Below are 17,551 nucleotides of genomic sequence, written 5' to 3' on the forward strand. Positions count from 1 at the left end.
CATCTTTCTATAATTTTCTTTCTTTCTTTTAAATTTTATCTTTCCTCTCTCTATAATTCTCTCATTGTATTCAAATTCTTTCTCTTCTTCTCATTTTCTCTCTCTCTCTCTCTCTCTTAAATTTTATATTTTCTCTCTCTATAATTCTCTTTCTCTCTGTTCCCCCTCTCTCCCCCTCCCTCTCTCTTCTCTTCTTTCTATTTTGCTCTTTGTATGTGTGTGTGTGTGTGTGTGTGTGTGTGTGTGTGTATATTAGATTAAACTTTTAAATGTAAAATTTTTGTTTAATTAAAATAGAGAGAGAGAGAGAGAGAGAGAGAGAGAGAGAGAGAGAGAGAGAGAACCTAGGCTCTACACATGAGAGAGAGGGGAGGGAGGGGGAAAAGAAAGAGAGATATTCTGAGTGAGAGAGAGAGGAGGGGGTTTTAATTAAAACCTCTAGAGGTTCGGGGCTTTCCGAACCTATAGCTAAAATAATATAGTAGTAAGATTCCTCTCTCTATAATTCTCTCACTGTGTTCAAATTCTTTCTCTTCTTTTTCTTATTTTCTCTCTCTCTCTCTCTCATTTTCTTCTCTCTATCTCTCTTCCCCCTCTCTCATATTTTTTTCTTTTTTCTTTTCCTCTCTCTCTCTTTTAAATTTTATATTTTCTCTCTATAATTCTCTTTCTCTCTATTCCTCCTCTCTCTATCTCACTCCCTCTTTTCTTCTTTCTATTTTGCTCTTTGTATATTTCTCTCTCTCTCTCTCTCTTTTAGATTAAACTTTTAAATGTAAACTTTTTGTTTAATTAATAGAGAGAGAGAGAGAGAGAGAGAGAGAGAGAGAGAGAGAGAGACTTAGGCCCTACACATGAGAGAGAAAGGAGGGATAAATTTAATTAAAAAGGGGAGAGAAAAAAGAAAGAGAGAGATTATAAGTAAGAGAGAGGGGATGAGGTTTTAATTTAAAAAATGAAGGTGAGGGGAGGGGGGGAGGGAAAGCTTTAATGAAAAAAGGGAGGGGGAAGAGAATATGAGATATTACACGTGAGAAAGAGGGGAGAGGAAAGAGAGGGAGGTTTAGAAAAGGGGGTAGGTTCGGAAAGCCTTCTAGAAATTCGGGGCTTTTCGAACCTTTAGCTAAAATAATATAGTAGTTCTTTGTATATTTCTCTCTCTCTCTCTCTCTCTCTCTTAGATTAAACTTTTAAATGTGAACTTTTTGTTTAATTAAAATAAGAAGAGAGAGAGTTTAAACTTTTAAATGTAAACTTTTTGTTTAATTATATATATATATATACAGAGAGAGAGAGAGAGAGAGAGAGAGAAAACCTAGGCCCTACACATGAGAGAGAAAGGGGGGAGAAATTTAATTAAAAAAGGGCGAGGGAAAAGAAAGAGAAAAATTATAAGTGTGAGAGAGGAGATGAGATTTTAATTTAAAAAAAAGAGGTAAGGGGAGGGGAAAGAGAGAAATTATAAGTGTGAGAGAGAAGATGAGGTTTTAATTTTAAAAAAGGAGGTGAGGGGAGGGGGCGAGGGGAAACTTTAATGAAAAAAGGGAGGGGGAAGAGAAAATGAGATATTACATGCGAGAAAGAGGGGAGAGGAAAGAGAGGGAGGTTTGGAAAAAGGGATAGGTTCGGAAAGCCCCAAACTTCTTCTAGAAGGCTTTCCAAACCTATAGCTAAAATAACGTAGTAGTAAAATAAAAAGTAAGATTTTGAAAGTTTATTTTGAAATTTTTGCAATGTAGTTTACATGAAGGTTTATAAACCAGGGTTTCTCATCAACGCATGTGACATGTGGATGAAGGCATTTGAGGCACTGAACACATCCATTGGTAGGTCTACTAGTAGCCTGCTAGGCTAGTGCAGCAGAGATGGGGCTTGTTGGTGTCTCGTTTTCTCGACAGGAGAGTCGAGACTCGAGTCTCGAGAGATCAGAAGCGAAGAATCAGATTTTATGCGTGCATTTAAGGCCATGCCCGCACGTGCCCCCCGTGGGCACTAAGGAAAAAGTTTTTCCACAGAAGCGGGATATGGCTTCTGCAGGGATGCCCCGTTGCCCTGTTTCTTCCACACCTTACCTCTTTTTACTTCCTCGACTCACCATTATTATTGTCCATACGTTGAACATCTGTACCAGCTTCAAACCCATTGACGGTTTTCGAGGATGCTTGGCCTTCATCAAGCACATGTTGCTGTTAGGGTTACATGATACATCTCCAGATTCAAGAGAAAGAAGGCCTTCTGCGTCTGGTTGCTATCAGGTCTCTGGCTGAAGAAGTCTGGATGCATCGTTCTCTGGAAGTTTCCGTCTGTGGGTGTTGCCTTTCCTCAACGATGCAGCCATTGAAGGAATTCTGATACATCCTTCTCTGGAAACATCCAACTATTTGCTTTTTCCCCGACAATGCAGCAGTATCGATCAGGAACAGATTTCCAGTTTTATTAGATGATCAGTCTGCTGTTGAGCACCTACACTCAGCATTCCAGACCAATCGGAAGCTGCGGATTTGACCTCTGCCGGATGCACTACAGGGTTCTAGTTAACAGAGTGGGGAGGAAAGCAGCTTTCATGTTGGAGTCCCTTGCTGTCTATGAGTGCACCCTACGGCTATGTCTTCTGAACCTTTACTTCCAGTTGACCGCAAAGAGCAGGACATTACTACAGAATGCAATTTTAGATTTCAGTCAGGAGGGGAGTTCTTACTACCACAACTGTCTGTACAACTTAAAAGGGAGCTGATTGCTGCAGACAGAAAAACATGGCAGAGGATATGGATAGTGCAATGGGGCAAGCAGAAAGTAGTCAGTCCCTTCCTTGCAATTGTCAGAAGGTTCTCCTTTTTCTTGACAAAACATTGTGCAGCCAGTGTGTGCTTGATATTGAAGTTTGAGACAGTGTGTATCGTGTCTGTTTTGTTTGCTTAGTTTCTCTCTGGCACCTATAAACAAACATGCCTGAATCAGCTGTGATTTTACTTGGGCTACATCTGCTAACTATATGGATGCCCATGAATGCTGCTCAAAGTCACACATACAAGTGCTAATGTGGAAACAACATGTTCTCTGTTTAGTCATCTCTGAGTGCTCCACTAGATAATTGGAAAATAAGATTGGTAGTTGACAAAGTGTCAGTCTGCTGATGGCCAAGTAATATGCTTAGGTATAGACATAGCTGGGCCTGGAAACAAGTTAAGGTTGTAGTTACAGTAGTTTTTGAAGCAACATGTATAATTGGTTTGTTCAGAATATGGAAACTTTAGCTTTGAACATTTTAAATGCCATATATTTCCAGTTTTCATGCTGAACCACCTGTGGATACACCTACTATATTCCCTTCATAAGCATTCTATCCGCCAAGGTTTCAGAAGACATGCAGTGGAGTATAGCATATCACCAGCCGGTACTTTTTCATGAATGTCAAGTATAAGAAGGTTGGGGCACCTTATGTGATGGGATTGCAGTTGTTTTTGGGAATGGCAGAGCTGGGACCAAGTTTGTTAGTGTGCTTTGGGCAAGTCACTGGAGAAGGTCCAGGCAGTCAATGGTATTGCTTGTTCTGTAGTTGTGGCCTATAAACATCCTTGGGATAGTTTTATAATAGTTTCTATATCAATGGGATATGGTAGTGAAGCTACAGCCTTCCTTTTTAGGATGTGGTTTGTTGAACTGGATCACGTAGTGCCATAAACATTGCATGTCTCTTCTATTCTTGAAAACTTTTAGGCTAGTTGGGGTGTTGTATGAGAATATCTTATTTGGTGTGTTAATGAGCTCCATATTCTACAACTTGCTTGGTGGTATATCTCCACTGGAATCCACCCCATTTTTCAAACCATATTGGAGAAGCCATATGTGGTGGGCTCACTCCATTCACTTTGAGGACTTTTTGAAATTCTTTACTTTGATGTGTGATACCTGGGAGGGAGGGTGGGAAAGAGGAATTGGGTTTGCTTGAGGCTTGTGAGCATTTAATCCCCCAAACTAATCGCGTGGTTAAAGAGGTTTATTAACCTTGTAGTTAGTATAGATGATTGCAATCAATTGCTTGTTTCTACAAATCACCACTCTACACGTGTTAGTGTGGTTCTTAGCAGTAGATTTGATCACTGACTTGGTAACTTGATATTGGTGGTTTTTATGTTGGGAATCAAGCTCATGATCAATATCACTGACATGACCGACCTTATCTAGACAGCTATTGTCTTAGCTGTCACTCTACATGTGTGTTGCAATAACTAAGTCGGTCAGACTCAACCACAGTTAGTGATACGATCAGTTAGTGACCTAGTGTGTTTTCAATTATTGTGTGCATTGTGATTAGACTTAAGTAAGCATTATGGAATAATGAGAAGAAGAGAACAATGAGAGTTCACTACTCTTTGTTATAGCTCCATGTCTTTGTCTCTCTCTTCCTCTGAATCTTGAACATGGTATCAAAGCCTGAAGCCTGAAGGCTTGGCGGTGGCATTGGCATTGGCATCGGCTTTGCAAGAGCTGGAGCCTGAAATCAAGAGCTGCACTATGACTTGCAAAAGTTCATGTGTTGGCAGCCATTAGATCAGTTGGAAGGTATGTTTCTTGTGGTTCATCAGTTTACAACCTATTGAGGCTTCTTAGAGGAGTTCTTTGCCACTTGAATGAGCTTTGTTGCATGAGCATTGAGGGGAAAAACAGCAGCAAGGTAAAAAATGTGACCTGCACAGATTGCGTTAGTTTGTTGGTCATCTTCTCCTGCTCTAACTCAAACATTAACAACCATAAAGAACTTGTCAGGGATTGAAGAAAGCTTCATAGCATTGGTATCTTGGTTCTCAACTCGTTTGTGGGATGTTCGAATCAAACATTGGTTGAAAAATAGAGCAAGTCTGTTGTTAATCATACAAGATAGTATACATCTACTTGGTTGTAGCTCATTGGGAGCTATATTGACCTCTACTGATGCCTACTAATGCTTGGCAATGTATATGCCCTTACTCTCATGCATTTTGGCATGGCTTTGAAGAGTTCAACACTCAGATTTAAATGGTCATAGCCGGCTGAAATCTGTCCTGGAATTTCCAGCACTAAAACAGGGAATTGTCTGATCAAGAAAGGCTATTGAAGCATCTAGAATTGCTACTAAAACAACACCCAACATCTATGCCAATATTGCCTGTCAATCAATTCTATTATGTGGTTTCTTTTTTCACTAATCTCTGTCCTGGAAATTCTAGTCCATCCAGCAAAGTGCTCTTATTTGAAGTTTCTCACCCTGAATTTGGTTCACATTTATGATTCATGCTTGAGGACACTGAATGTTGTCCCATTCAAAGGTCACTTTTTCCAAATTGCCCATTAGGAAGTTCCAAATCGCGCATTAGCAAGTTTCAGTTTTGACTTTTTATTCAAGCATGCTTTACATCTTATTCATCAATGAATAAATGTTGGAAGTGTCATAAATATTTATTGTGCATGCTGTCTTGCTGTTAAGGAAATGTTTGGCAATCCTTTGGCAATATATTTACTCAAACATGTGCAGATTGCTACAGCTGCTGAATGTAACAACTCGCTACTGGTTACCTACATGGTTTTGTACAGGTTTTTTAGTGGGTCACTTGTACTGGTCGTTCAGAGTAATGCAGATAGTGGGTGCAGCTTGACATTTTGAATGCTGCAACTTGCATCCGTGGTCTAATGTGAATATATATGCATGAAGCTAGCCAATTGTATGTTAGAGAGCTTTTTGTGGCATGTAATATCAACTTTCTGTTTGTGGTATGTACTGAAGTCATTTTTTGTATTGTTTTGCACCCAGGGGGCTAGAACCAAAGCTTCTCTCGTTATCAGCAGCATTGGGTCTCACATTTGGACTGTTTCCTGTTTGCGGTATTTTCAGGCCTTGCTCTTACAATTCGGTGCTAATGTCTGCTTTTAAATCATTCTTTTACATCTACTGGGAACCCTTGCTCTGCTTTTACATCCCTGCTCTGAAAATTAGGCAGAACAAGAGATAGGTTTAGTTTGCCATTTAGTCTTGACTAGCATGTTTCAGTAGGTGTTTGGAATATTGTCCTGGTCTTACTTTGTCCTAACTTAGATCCTTCTAAGCCTATAACCATACTGTTAGCTGACATTGAGATCATAGTGCTGCACTGAATCTGCAACAGATAGCAATTGCTTAGGACCTTGATGAATGCGAACTCCAAGCCTGTGCAAATATTGTGCTCCACAGTCACATCATTCTCTCTACTTTTGACTGGATACTAGGTGCTCTAGCTTATCTGTAAACATTCTGGCACACTAAGCATTGTTGAATGACTGGCCCAATTTTTACAGGTATAGCTCTTATTTTCTGCGTGATGGCTGCAGCAGCTTTACAGTCTAGATGTCATGTTCCTACATTGATGCTAGCAAATTTTGTGGTTTCTCCATTTCAACTTGGGTACGTAATTTTTCAGTTTGTTGACTGCTTGGTGTCAGGGGATTAGCCCATGAATCTAATGGATCTTTCTACAGACTGGTGGTGCCCTTTATGCGTGTGGGGGAGGTGGTAATGGGTGGTGAGCATCTGTCAATATCTTCCAAGGGATTATGGGAAGCCATACATGGGCATGAACCTCGCGCTCTGATATTTGGAATGTTGCATGCAGTGAGTGCCTGTATACACTAGTTTCATCCAATGTGGTCATGATTTCTTGTGTCAATAACATTTCCTTCTCTCTTTTTTTTCAGGTTATTGGCTGGTCAGTTTTTGCCCCTCTTGCCGTTACTATCCTGTATTTCTGTTTTCTTCCAATATTTAATTACTTGAATGCCAGATTTGGGGCAATGAAAAGAGTTGAACGAATCATCCCAGTAAATGAGCATGTTGTTATCAAGTGTGACAATAGTTCCTGTAACCCTGGATCTGGGTAACACTACTTTGAAAGTCGCGGAGGAGGATGTGAGATGGGAACATGCAGTGGGATATGCAAGTATGGCCATATACTAAGAGAAGGAATTTGAGGGTCTGATTCCTACAAAACGTGCATATGTACATATACCTGTACAGGAACTGTATGACTGCAAAGTCAAACTGTGTGCTCTGACTTATTAAGGCTTTGTTACTGTTTGTTTTATGGTGGAATGGTCAATCAGGGGATGGCCTTGTGAATTCCACATGGTCAATCACAACAATTGGGCTTGAAATGCTTTGATTGATGTGACTTCTTTGACCAATGTACTATGATCAGATATTCCTTTATGGACATGGATATCTTTCACATTCAAAGTTCAAACTCGAGCGGTGTATGTGTCAAACTGAGTAATCCTCTGTTTATGAGGTATTCACCATATGTTAAGAGATGTCATTGGCATGATTTTTTAAATGTGATACAGTTTTTATGGAAGGAATAAGTGGTACAATCTTTGCTAGTGTTAAGCAACACTGACACACTAAGGAAATTTGATGCGTGACTTCTTTGGTTGCACTTTCCTTGGATGCCTGTAGGCCTCCCATGCTTACTTAGATTAGTCTTTCATCTTGGGTTTTTCCAGTTACTTTCAAGACTTCTTGCTCTCTGTACACTTGCATAACCTTTCAAGACTATTCTTGCTCTGTACAGTTCCAGTCAGCAGTCTGTTTGTCAGCTTTGTGCTAAGTATATATGCTATAGATATCCATTGATGAGTAACCTCTTGAAGCATGTTCTTTGTGCTGCTGTCTTGGATTGAAACAAAGGATCCATTCAGTAACAATACATGGACTAGCCTTATACCCTTCCCCGATAAGAGGATGGATGGAGGTAGAGGATGGATTCATACATGGACTTGCTATATATGCTCTCTGCATAAAAACATGGAGTGTGCATTTATAGGGTGTGTTGTTTGCGCTAATGCTCTTCAAGACTTGTGTCCCCAGTCAAATTTTGTTGTGTCATCTCATTTGAGAGAGAGAGAGAGAGAGAGGGGTGTGAATGTATGTTTAGATGTCTCAAAGGCACGTAGGACAAAATGACGCATCAAGATCTGATTTACAATCTACTTCAAACTTGATGTTTGCATAAGTATTTCTTGTATGGGCTTGGCTCTTGGGTTGGCTTGGATGTTATGAGGATTGTTGAAATGTTCTTTGGGCACATTTTGCACCTAGGGCAGGGACTTAAAAGTCTAAACTCTTTCTGGTGGGTGTTGCTTGTGTGTTGTAGGGGGAGGTGATGAAGACCGAAACAGAGCTTATGCCAGTGCAAGCAAACAAGAATTTTAGGTAGAGAGAGAGAGAGAGAGAGAGAGAGAGAGAGAGAGAGAGAGTGTGTGTGTGTGTGTGTGTCTTTGTCAATTGTTCCATGTCTTGAGGAGATTAAAGGCATGTGGACCAATGTACAAATCAGATGAATCTACTTAAAAGTGTTTAATAAATGCAAACAAGTCAAAAGCTTTAAATAAGGGCCCAAGAAGCATCTTGTTTTTTGGTTGCAATGTTTCTCTTTGGTCATGTTGGCTCAATGACATTACTCTTCTCTTGCTTTTGACTTTGTTTTTGCAATCTCATTTATCTCAAACTTTGAGGTGTGTAGGAGATAGCCTGTTGGTTGTGGCTTTCAAGTCAATATCCTTGCCACCAAAATTTTATGGTTGTTAGGTGCCGGCCTTGTTCATAATGAACCATAAAACTAGTTGATCAAACTTGTGTGTGGACCACGGTTTGGTATAGATTGTTACTTGTATGGTTCACACATACTTTGTTTTATGGTTCACACACAAGTTCACTCCTGACCCTAGCCTTTCATAATCCAAGTTCAAAAAAGTACCAACCTCTCATTGAAGACTCATCATCTTTAATCACTTTGTTAAGGTGTAGAATAAAGCATCTTAAAAGAGCAAACTGTGGTCCTTGTATGTTTGTTACTATTGGAACGAACTCTCTCGTTGCTTGTCATACTTTTCTACATAGAGAAATAATCGGAGGACACCATGCTAGTCCTTTGGTGTACTCTTAGCATTACTTTTTGTAGCAATCTTCAATCTATTGTTGTCAATTGAGGTTACAAGAAGGGCTTGAGGAGGAATTGTAAGGGACACACACACACACACACACACACACACACACACACACACACACACACGCGTGCGAACATGCACATTTGTGTATGTATTTGCTTATAATTAACAAATCTGAGGTTTGGAAAATTTTAAAATGTCCATAATATGTAAAATAGGAGGTGTTTAGATACATAACAAGCCACACTTTAGTTGCCTCCATGCAAAATGTGAAAATGAAAGTAGAAAAGAAACTCTACTTATTTCTTCTATAGTCATGAACACAAATACTTGTCCCTTAGTCCTTACATCTTGCTCTACATGCCATATATTTTATTTATGTGGAGTTTATTAAATGTCACACTTGCTACTTTCTTTTAACTATTGAGATTACAAGATCAAACTAGCAAACACAGCATATGAAGTAAGAGGATTCACATCCAAACCTTAAATTGGTTTTTGGGAATTGAGGAGATTTTCAATTAGCAAGGTTGGCAATGGACTAGTTAGGAATCGACATATTGCACTACACAAATAAGTACTCTAGATATACATGTAACTATTTACTATGTACATTCTAGGAGTATGCAGTGCACATGGGTTATTTCAAAAATCTAAAGGGCAAAGCAATAATCAATGTGTTGTTTACAAGTGTATCATCTTGGTTCTAGTAACAAAAAAAAAGAAGCCTTGATTGCCACAAGGTGTGTGACAACTTATCAATAAGGCCATTGGCTTATCTATCTATCATTAAGTGCACCTTCTTTGCCAAGTGTATATGGTTGATACTAAATCATCTTTGACCTCAAGTGCAACATTCCTTCATCGTGATAATTGCAATAAAGTTATTTGATCTCATTTCCAAGTCATATCAAGCTCTTTCCTATTGGCGATTGAAATATTAGCTGCATGGCACAAATAAAGACATTAACATGAAATGTAATTTTTGTGGTAGATATAATTTCTAAGCATCTATGGAATATAATTATGTTGAAGCTTTGTGTATATTTATGCATTTAAGGTTAGCATATGCACATGTTTGTTACAAGTGTGTGAACATCAAGCAATTCATTGATTCCTTAGCTTAATTGCATTGTATGACTATTACATGATCAAAATAAGAGTCAAATTGTTGTTTTTTTGGTTGGTTAAAAATTGAAATCCTTGTCTCATTCCTTGATGGCTCTGTTTGTGTTGATATTGCAACATTATGGAAAGTTGATTCATGATTAAGTTGCCCATATTGTTGTGATTGTGGATGAGTGATTAAGTCGACAACTGAAACATGAAGAAGAAGGGTAAGTCATTCCACTTGTCAAATGGAAAGATGCATATGCATGTATATATACAAGAAAGCATGCATACTTGTACAAACACATTATACACATGCATGCGCATGTGTTTGTGCGTGTGTGCATGCACGCTTGCACACACCCACCCTCTCTCTCTCTGTGCATATAGATACATCTTTGATAATTTAATCAATGTACACACATATGAGCATGTGTGCACGCACAGGCACACACACAAACTGTGTGTGTGTAGATATGTCCTTGATAATTTAATCAATGGGTTTAGGCTTCAAATAAGGCCCTCCCCAAGAACTTACTCTTCCCTTGTGCTGAGCAAGTTCCAGTTGTAATCTCAGTGAAACAATTGATATTTATAGCCTTCAATATACAAATTGTACAAGTTAGAAGTTTCTCTAAGAGACATATACTACCAGATTACTTTTCAATGTTGAGAAGCAATGTAAGAGGAGATTCAAATGCAATTAATTGTGTGACAATTATCTTAAAGTTGTTTCATACTAATGGAATATTCTCACATTAGATTGAGACTCTTGAGATTTTGCCATACAACTTGATCCCACGCCCTTAGTTTCCTTGACTAGTGACCATGGAGCAATAAGACCTTAGATGTGAAAGTAATATTTAGAGTAAGTAAGTACAGTTTACAACCAAGCTATGAATGTTAATTTTTATGTTTTGAAGCACAAATTGATTTGAGAGACTTGTTCAAAGGATGATACCTATATTTTTTGGTCCCTTCCACTCTTGAATTAGATTTACGCTTTCTATCCTTGGTGACTTTAAAACATTTAGTTCCTCCTTTTTGCATTTTCTCTACAACAAAATTCACATGTTATGATGACCATATTTGTAAGGCTTTATTCTTGTTCCTTGCATACAACAAATCAACTTTAAGAGCGATAATGAGCTTCCCCCTATTCTAAACCTCATTTACAAATCAACTTTAAGAGTGATAATGGGCTTCACCCTATTCTAAGTCTCATTTATAAATCAAATTGTAGATCACTACAAGTAAGCTTCCCATGCTGAAGTTAGACTCAATAGCATAATGAGCAAGGAGACAAACCTGTGTGTGATTGGCTAAAGTTTTGAGGTCATCATCCTTTCTTCTTATGGGTTAAGATGCACCGGTGAATGTCCAAGTAAGGTGAAAAGAAAATGTGGGAGAGGGTGTCTCTCTCTCTCTCTCTCTCTCTTCCCCTGCTCTCTCTCTTATATGTATATGTATATGTATATGTCTATATATATATATATATATATATATATATATATATATATATATAGAGATAGTTCAAATCTCACCACAAGAATGATGAAAATGACTCTCTCGAGTCTAGATGGTTCAAAACTTTGAATTGTGGGGTGTATCTTAAAGCATCTTATGATCGTTAGTAGTAAAATCCCTCCCCTCTCTCTCTCTCTCTCTCTCTCTCTCTCTCTCTATACACACACACTCTCTCCACAGGTGTACGAAGTCCTTATCCATGATGCTAGGCATTATTCTGGGAGATACCTTAAAAGGCATCTCAATATTATTCCAAACTGTAAACCGCCCCGCCCCCCAACATATATTCATATTTGACGCGTTGGATACAATTTGTGGTGGCAGATTTTCTGGTCAGCGGCGAGGGCAGCACGGACCCTGGCAAGGCGCTCTTCTTGGTCATTGGCCTCCCTCTCCAGCCTCGCTGTCTCGTGCCTGCTTCTTATCGTCCTCCTCACCGACGGGGACCTCGACCTCGCGCAAGCAGATGACCTGCAGCCACAATATCAATCAATACACAAACGCCCCCGCTTCCTCAAAGCCATCTGGGCCGTTCACAGGTTTGAATCCAACGGTGCTTGTGTGTGTGCGTGCCTGTCTCACCTTCTTGTCGTCATGCCCAGGCGGAGAACCTCTCGCAGTTCGTCAACAGAGTCTCGTTGAATACCGGAAATTCGACGTTACAAGAACGTTCACACCTGTGAGCTCCTTTCTCACACGGGTTATTTCTTGTTATCAAAAAGACACAACCTACGGCTCTTATCGTTGTTTGGTCAAGCTTACATCAATTTTAGTGTATTTTCATAGGCTAACCATTGTTAATTAACAAAGATTGCACGACACCCACCAATAATGAGTTTAACTACAATAGCATGTGATGATCAAACTAAACTAAATTACGTTGGCTAACATTAATTTGGTCCAACATACATACCACGACCTATGGTATAATAGCCATTCACATCGTCTAGCCTAGTGATCTCATATGATATTATGCCTATATTGTGCTACCTTCGCTATAGTAGATCAAACCTAGCTTTTTGCTCTTACCAAGATCTTTTACCCAATTAAGCATGGGTGCCACAAATTCCCTAAGATCCACAACATCTTTAACCTAACCCTTGAATCCACCAATCTCTTCCACCTTGATACTCTCATATCCTCCTTCAAATTCTTCAACCAAGAAGTCACTAACAATCCTTATCTCGTTTTCATAGCCATCATTAATTACCTTAGGATTCCCATTCTTCTTCTTGAAATACCTCACCCAAGAAGAGGACTCTCCTTCAAAGCCTTCAACCAAGAAGTCGCTTAACTACCCTTATCTCCCTTTTGTAGCCCTCATTAATTGCCTTAGGATTCTCATATCCTCCTTCAAAGTCTTCAACCAAGAAATCACTAACTACCCTTGTCTTGTTTTCATTGCCATCATTAATTACCTTAGGATTCTCATCCTTATTCTTGAAATCCCTCATCCAAGACGAGGGTTGTTTCTTTCCAGCACTTTTTGCAATATTGGACATCCCTTCCTAGCTATCTCATCAATTTCAACCTCCTCCTTTATCACTCTCTCTATAATATGCATTGGAAGCATCCTTATTACCTTGGAATATAGTAAAAAGAACAAAATAAAAAGAAAGAAAAAAGGAAAAAGAACGATGAGACAAAAAAGAGAAGAAATAACACACATGTACTAACTATTACACGTAAGGGTCCCAACTTAGTGACTCATGGTGGCCGTTGTTAGCCAACTCTATTACTAACTTCCCAAACCCTTCTCCACAATCACTTTGGGGCACACCAAAGACATAGCATATCTGAGATTGCTTAATAGACCTGAGATTTTGTATCCATTGTATTGCACTATATCCTTCCGTTAGGGGGGTTTTGAGGTCTCAAAAATGCCTTTTAGGATGTAGAGAGAGTACTTTAGACCAATGGGAGCAAAGCCTCCATAATGGAAGTTCTATTAAAAAAAAGCAAAAAATAATTTTACAAATAGACATGGACACACTATTACTATAAATTTTTATTATGAAGATCTATTTTCATCATCTCGTAATTGTGATTATGACATCCTTTACATTAATGATACAGAGTCTCCACCGCTTTGTATTAATGATATATCTGGGATTGAATGATAATGATAATTGAAACTAAATTCAAATTACCAAAAAGCTTAGTATTCATCTTTTTGTTCTCCCTTATTTTGATGTTCTTGTCTCTTTTCTTCCTGCATGGTTGCTTGTTTCTCTGTGTGTGTGTGTGTGTGTGTGTGTGTGCTATGGATACAAAAATTTGACCTTTAACAAGGTGCCCAAGCTCTGAAATCACATCCATATTAGTATTTAATTCATTCTAAACAAATGAAATATGGATTTCTACCATTATTAGCAAAGGTAGCTAGATTACCACATGCAGCAAGCAAGTCGTAGCAAAATACGAAGATGTGAGAGCTCCTTCATCTTTGATTTAGAAGGGTAGGATGAAATATTTCAAACTTGGAGCAAACAAGAAAAGCATAAAAGAGGTTTTCGTACAACAAATATTTATGCGTAGAGAGTTGCATTTGAAACCTAGAGCATCAAGTCTTCCATTGCATAGATTGAATTATAAGCATTTCATTCTCAATGCTTTTCTTTTATTAAACTTAGTATTAGGTTTTATTGTGACGAGTTTTATTTTTAGTTGTAGATGTTTATTCTTCTAATCTTGTGGAATGGCAACTCATCAAGTCTATTATGGATGTTAAATATGGTTTGATGGGAGAAGAAAGCGAAAATCAATCAATCCAACAACACGAAGGCATATATATTACGTCTCATTTGATAGATAAAAGAAACAATACACAATGTATGAAATGTAAAAATAGACTAGTGAGACAATGAAGCGTGTAACTAAATTCATGTTTCATATGACAAAGCTTCAAGGTATGCAGAAATTACTTGGGTTACGACCTTTTAGCCATCGAAGACAATGACAAATGAGAAAGTGTATGAAACACGAGTCCAACTTAGTGGAATTAGAAACTAGGCAACTATTCTATGACATTAGAATGTCAAGCCATCGAAGATAGAAACTAGGAAAAAACTTATGAAACATGAGTCCAGGTCAATGGAATAAAAAAGATGGTAACTAATCTCACATTTCATATGATATGATAAAGTCATACGTGCATTGAACATCACATTTTAGCATAATGATCAAGTTAAGTGGTCAATGTCACATTTAATCTAATAATTTGCTTAAAAAAGATCCTAAAATGTAGATTTATGTATGCAAACTTACTTGATTGCTAAATATTTTGCTTTATAGTATGAATTCCTCCTAATAGAGGTGGTTGACCTTGCTAGAGTACTCTTATTGGATCTCAATAGCTTGCCATATTCCGAATGAGATTATCTTGCAATGGAAAGATGAAAACGATTCTTTACTGGAGGGGTTGGGATTAAATCTTGGTTAGCATTTTAATTATTGATTAAGGTAGTACTTGGTAGAACATGGACTCATTAATCACTTTTTCTAAGCCCAATAAGAGTTCTCATGTACTACAAGTAGCCTTAATAATAGCAAAGAAGTAAGTGCACTCTTTTTGGGTCCTTTTCAACACATAAGAAGTAAGTGCACTCTTTTTGGGTGAGAAACGTCCTTTTCAACACATAAATTTTGAGGACAGTGACTCTATTATTAAATGCCTTTTTCAGAGTCTTTTAAAAGTATAATCTTGCAATCGTCAATCATTTTCAACCTCCTATGCTTTATCCAAGGCAGAGGCAACCATATACAACCAGATCAAACATTGTAAGTGGCTAAAGCAACTCTTTTCTAAGGCTTATCTCAAATAGGATGCAAAATTTTCACCTCTACTTGCTATTTTGTCACTTATGATTGCATTATATCAGACCATTAAGTTTGTCAAAGTGCATGTGAAAGTGTCATATGAAACACGAATGTAGCTATGCTATTGACCTTTGCTTGCTTCTAAAATCAGGTTTATATGTCAAGCCTCTAGTTATTGACATAAAATTTGATTTACGTCACCTGTGATTGTGTAACATCAGAATTTTTGGTTTACCAAAGTGCTATCATATGAAACATGAATTCAATTGTCCAGGTGTGTTTGGTGCCTGCTACTAAACTCACATTTCATATGTCAAGGATTAGGTTTTCGACATACAATTTGGTTATTCAAAATAATTTGCTTGTTAAAGATATGCTTTGCATATTTTTTGTTTTTTTATGGTTTAAGAATGTCAAAGAGAAAGCTATTCCTTGAGGGAATGGAGCAAGATGAGCTTGAGGACAATTCTGATGACATGCTTTTTGATTTCCTACAGAAGACAGGGAACTCATCCAAATTTACGTACATTTGGGAGATGCTCAATGTTCCTTTTGATTTGCAAGAGAGCTATTGAGAGATCTTGATGAGAAGCTTAGGGACTAAAGAGAGTTCTATTCTAGACATGCATAGTCTCTTACAATCAATAATTGTGTCCATTTTAATAACGTGATCCAAGCAACCAATGCTCCCAAGACAACTTTGATTACCATGTATTATCTTATTGATGAAGATTTTAGAAGGTGTGAAACAAACTGAATATTTCATAGGGATCAACAACAATGTCTTTTGATTCATAAAGACATAGGTTTTCTTGTGTTTCTCCAATATATGGGGATTCTCCTTTAGAGAAAGGGAGAAGATGATATATATATGGACAAGGAGGTTGAAGAGAAGGTAGAGATGTTGAGAAGGTTTTCAAAACATTACAAAGGTAGAAGAAGAGGAGATGGGATTGAGTATAGAGATTGAAGAAGGCTCCTTGGATTGTATCCCTACATTTTCTACCTACCAAAAACAAAAAAAAGATATGCATTACTCAATGATATTTAACATATTTTTGATCTCAAAGAATATTATTGCTTAGCCATCCTAGTAGCATGGGGCTAGACTAATAAGGATTTCATAAGTTATGAAGCATGCTCACTAGCAACTCTGGATGTTGAGGGAGGGAATTTTCAAGATAGCTCCATGGCCTTACACACATATTGATGAGATTGTGGAAAATGAGAAGAAGGGGCTACCCACACAAAAGAAGAGGTCTTAGAGGTGAAAAAGAGGCTTGGCATTGAGGGTACGGGGTATGGAGGCACATTGAAATAGCCATTAGAGAAGAAGCCAAAGAGCTCAATAAATCTCTATGATGAGAACATTCTTGAAGATGATGAAAACCCAAAGGTATTAAATATACTTTCAAGATCTTCTTAGACTTAATAACATGTATTAAAACTAAGTAACTTTAAGATTTTCATCAATTAACTAGGATTTTTTTTTTGTTTCTTATGTAGATTGAAATTAAAGATCTTGATAACTTTCTTGGAAGAGCAAAGGGATGTAGACCATTGAAGCTGGGAAAAAGTCAAGGACATGGACTATATTGGAAGCTTAAATAATCAAACTATTGCAATTTATCACAATAGATTCTCAAGCTCTCCAAGTTTGCTAATGATGGCTTTAAAAGCTATTTGCAAAGTCACTGAATCTGAAGTTTTCAATAGATGAGTTGAGAATATAATTTTGGTAGAGAAGGAAGAAGCCATGAAGCCAATGATTCCTCTACAACAGAGATAAGTCTAAAACATGTTAAAGAATCAAGGGTTTTTTGAAACCCATATTTTTCCTTCTCTCTTTATTTATTTTGTAATCATTTTGAAAATCATTTCTTTGCACAAGAGTTTAGATATAACCCCTTTCCTTTTTTGTGTAACCATTTGTATGGTTTTTGCCAAAGATGATGTATTTCAAGATGTAATTGTATCATTAAGCTTGAATTTATAACAAAATTGACTGTAAAACCATTTAAAGATCTCTAATAAACCATTTGCTTTTACTCCTCCTTCTCCATGTCTTGTGTGATCTTGATCTTGCTCCTTCCACAATAGCTCTTGCTTCTGCTCTGTGCTTCTACTTTAGGGCGGCTCACTC

The 17,551-nt window shown here is 37.8% G+C and overlaps 1 protein-coding gene and 2 long non-coding RNA genes across 3 annotated transcripts; 2 read left to right on the forward strand and 1 right to left on the reverse strand.

Annotated features, from left to right (window-relative positions):
• Window positions 1-1,915: 1,915 nt before the first annotated feature.
• Window positions 1,916-7,307, forward strand: LOC148008877 (uncharacterized). Its single transcript, XM_087673957.1, has 5 exons — window positions 1,916-2,825; window positions 5,789-5,859; window positions 6,310-6,415; window positions 6,490-6,622; window positions 6,706-7,307. The coding sequence occupies exons 1-5, from the start codon at window positions 2,605-2,607 to the stop codon at window positions 6,886-6,888; spliced, it is 714 nt and encodes a 237-aa protein (XP_087530083.1). The 5' UTR covers window positions 1,916-2,604; the 3' UTR covers window positions 6,889-7,307.
• Window positions 7,308-10,018: 2,711 nt separating this feature from the next.
• On the reverse strand, window positions 10,019-11,119 carry LOC148008878 (uncharacterized). The gene is made up of 4 exons (XR_015689890.1): window positions 11,024-11,119; window positions 10,820-10,905; window positions 10,601-10,661; window positions 10,019-10,269 (listed from the first exon to the last, which is right to left on the reverse strand). It is a non-coding gene; the product is annotated as an uncharacterized LOC148008878 (long non-coding RNA).
• Window positions 11,120-11,970: 851 nt separating this feature from the next.
• LOC148008879 (uncharacterized) lies at window positions 11,971-17,163 on the forward strand. Its single transcript, XR_015689894.1, has 4 exons — window positions 11,971-12,268; window positions 15,273-15,369; window positions 15,906-16,804; window positions 16,915-17,163. It is a non-coding gene; the product is annotated as an uncharacterized LOC148008879 (long non-coding RNA).
• Window positions 17,164-17,551: the final 388 nt, after the last annotated feature.

This window comes from Lygodium microphyllum, unplaced genomic scaffold, assembly GCF_053477565.2.
Source record: "Lygodium microphyllum isolate KBCC unplaced genomic scaffold, Lygodium_microphyllum_v1.1.10 scaffold_53, whole genome shotgun sequence".
Lineage (NCBI taxonomy): Eukaryota > Viridiplantae > Streptophyta > Polypodiopsida > Schizaeales > Lygodiaceae > Lygodium > Lygodium microphyllum.

Coding starts and splice junctions, on each gene's coding strand:
- LOC148008877 (XM_087673957.1), top strand. CDS start 2,605: ATGTCTTCTGAACCTTTACTTCCAGTTGACCGCAAAGAGCAGGACATT. Junction 2,826..5,788: donor TTCCTTGCAATTGTCAGAAG/GTTCTCCTTTTT, acceptor TTTTGCACCCAG/GGGGCTAGAACCAAAGCTTC. Junction 6,623..6,705: donor TATTTGGAATGTTGCATGCA/GTGAGTGCCTGT, acceptor CTTTTTTTTCAG/GTTATTGGCTGGTCAGTTTT.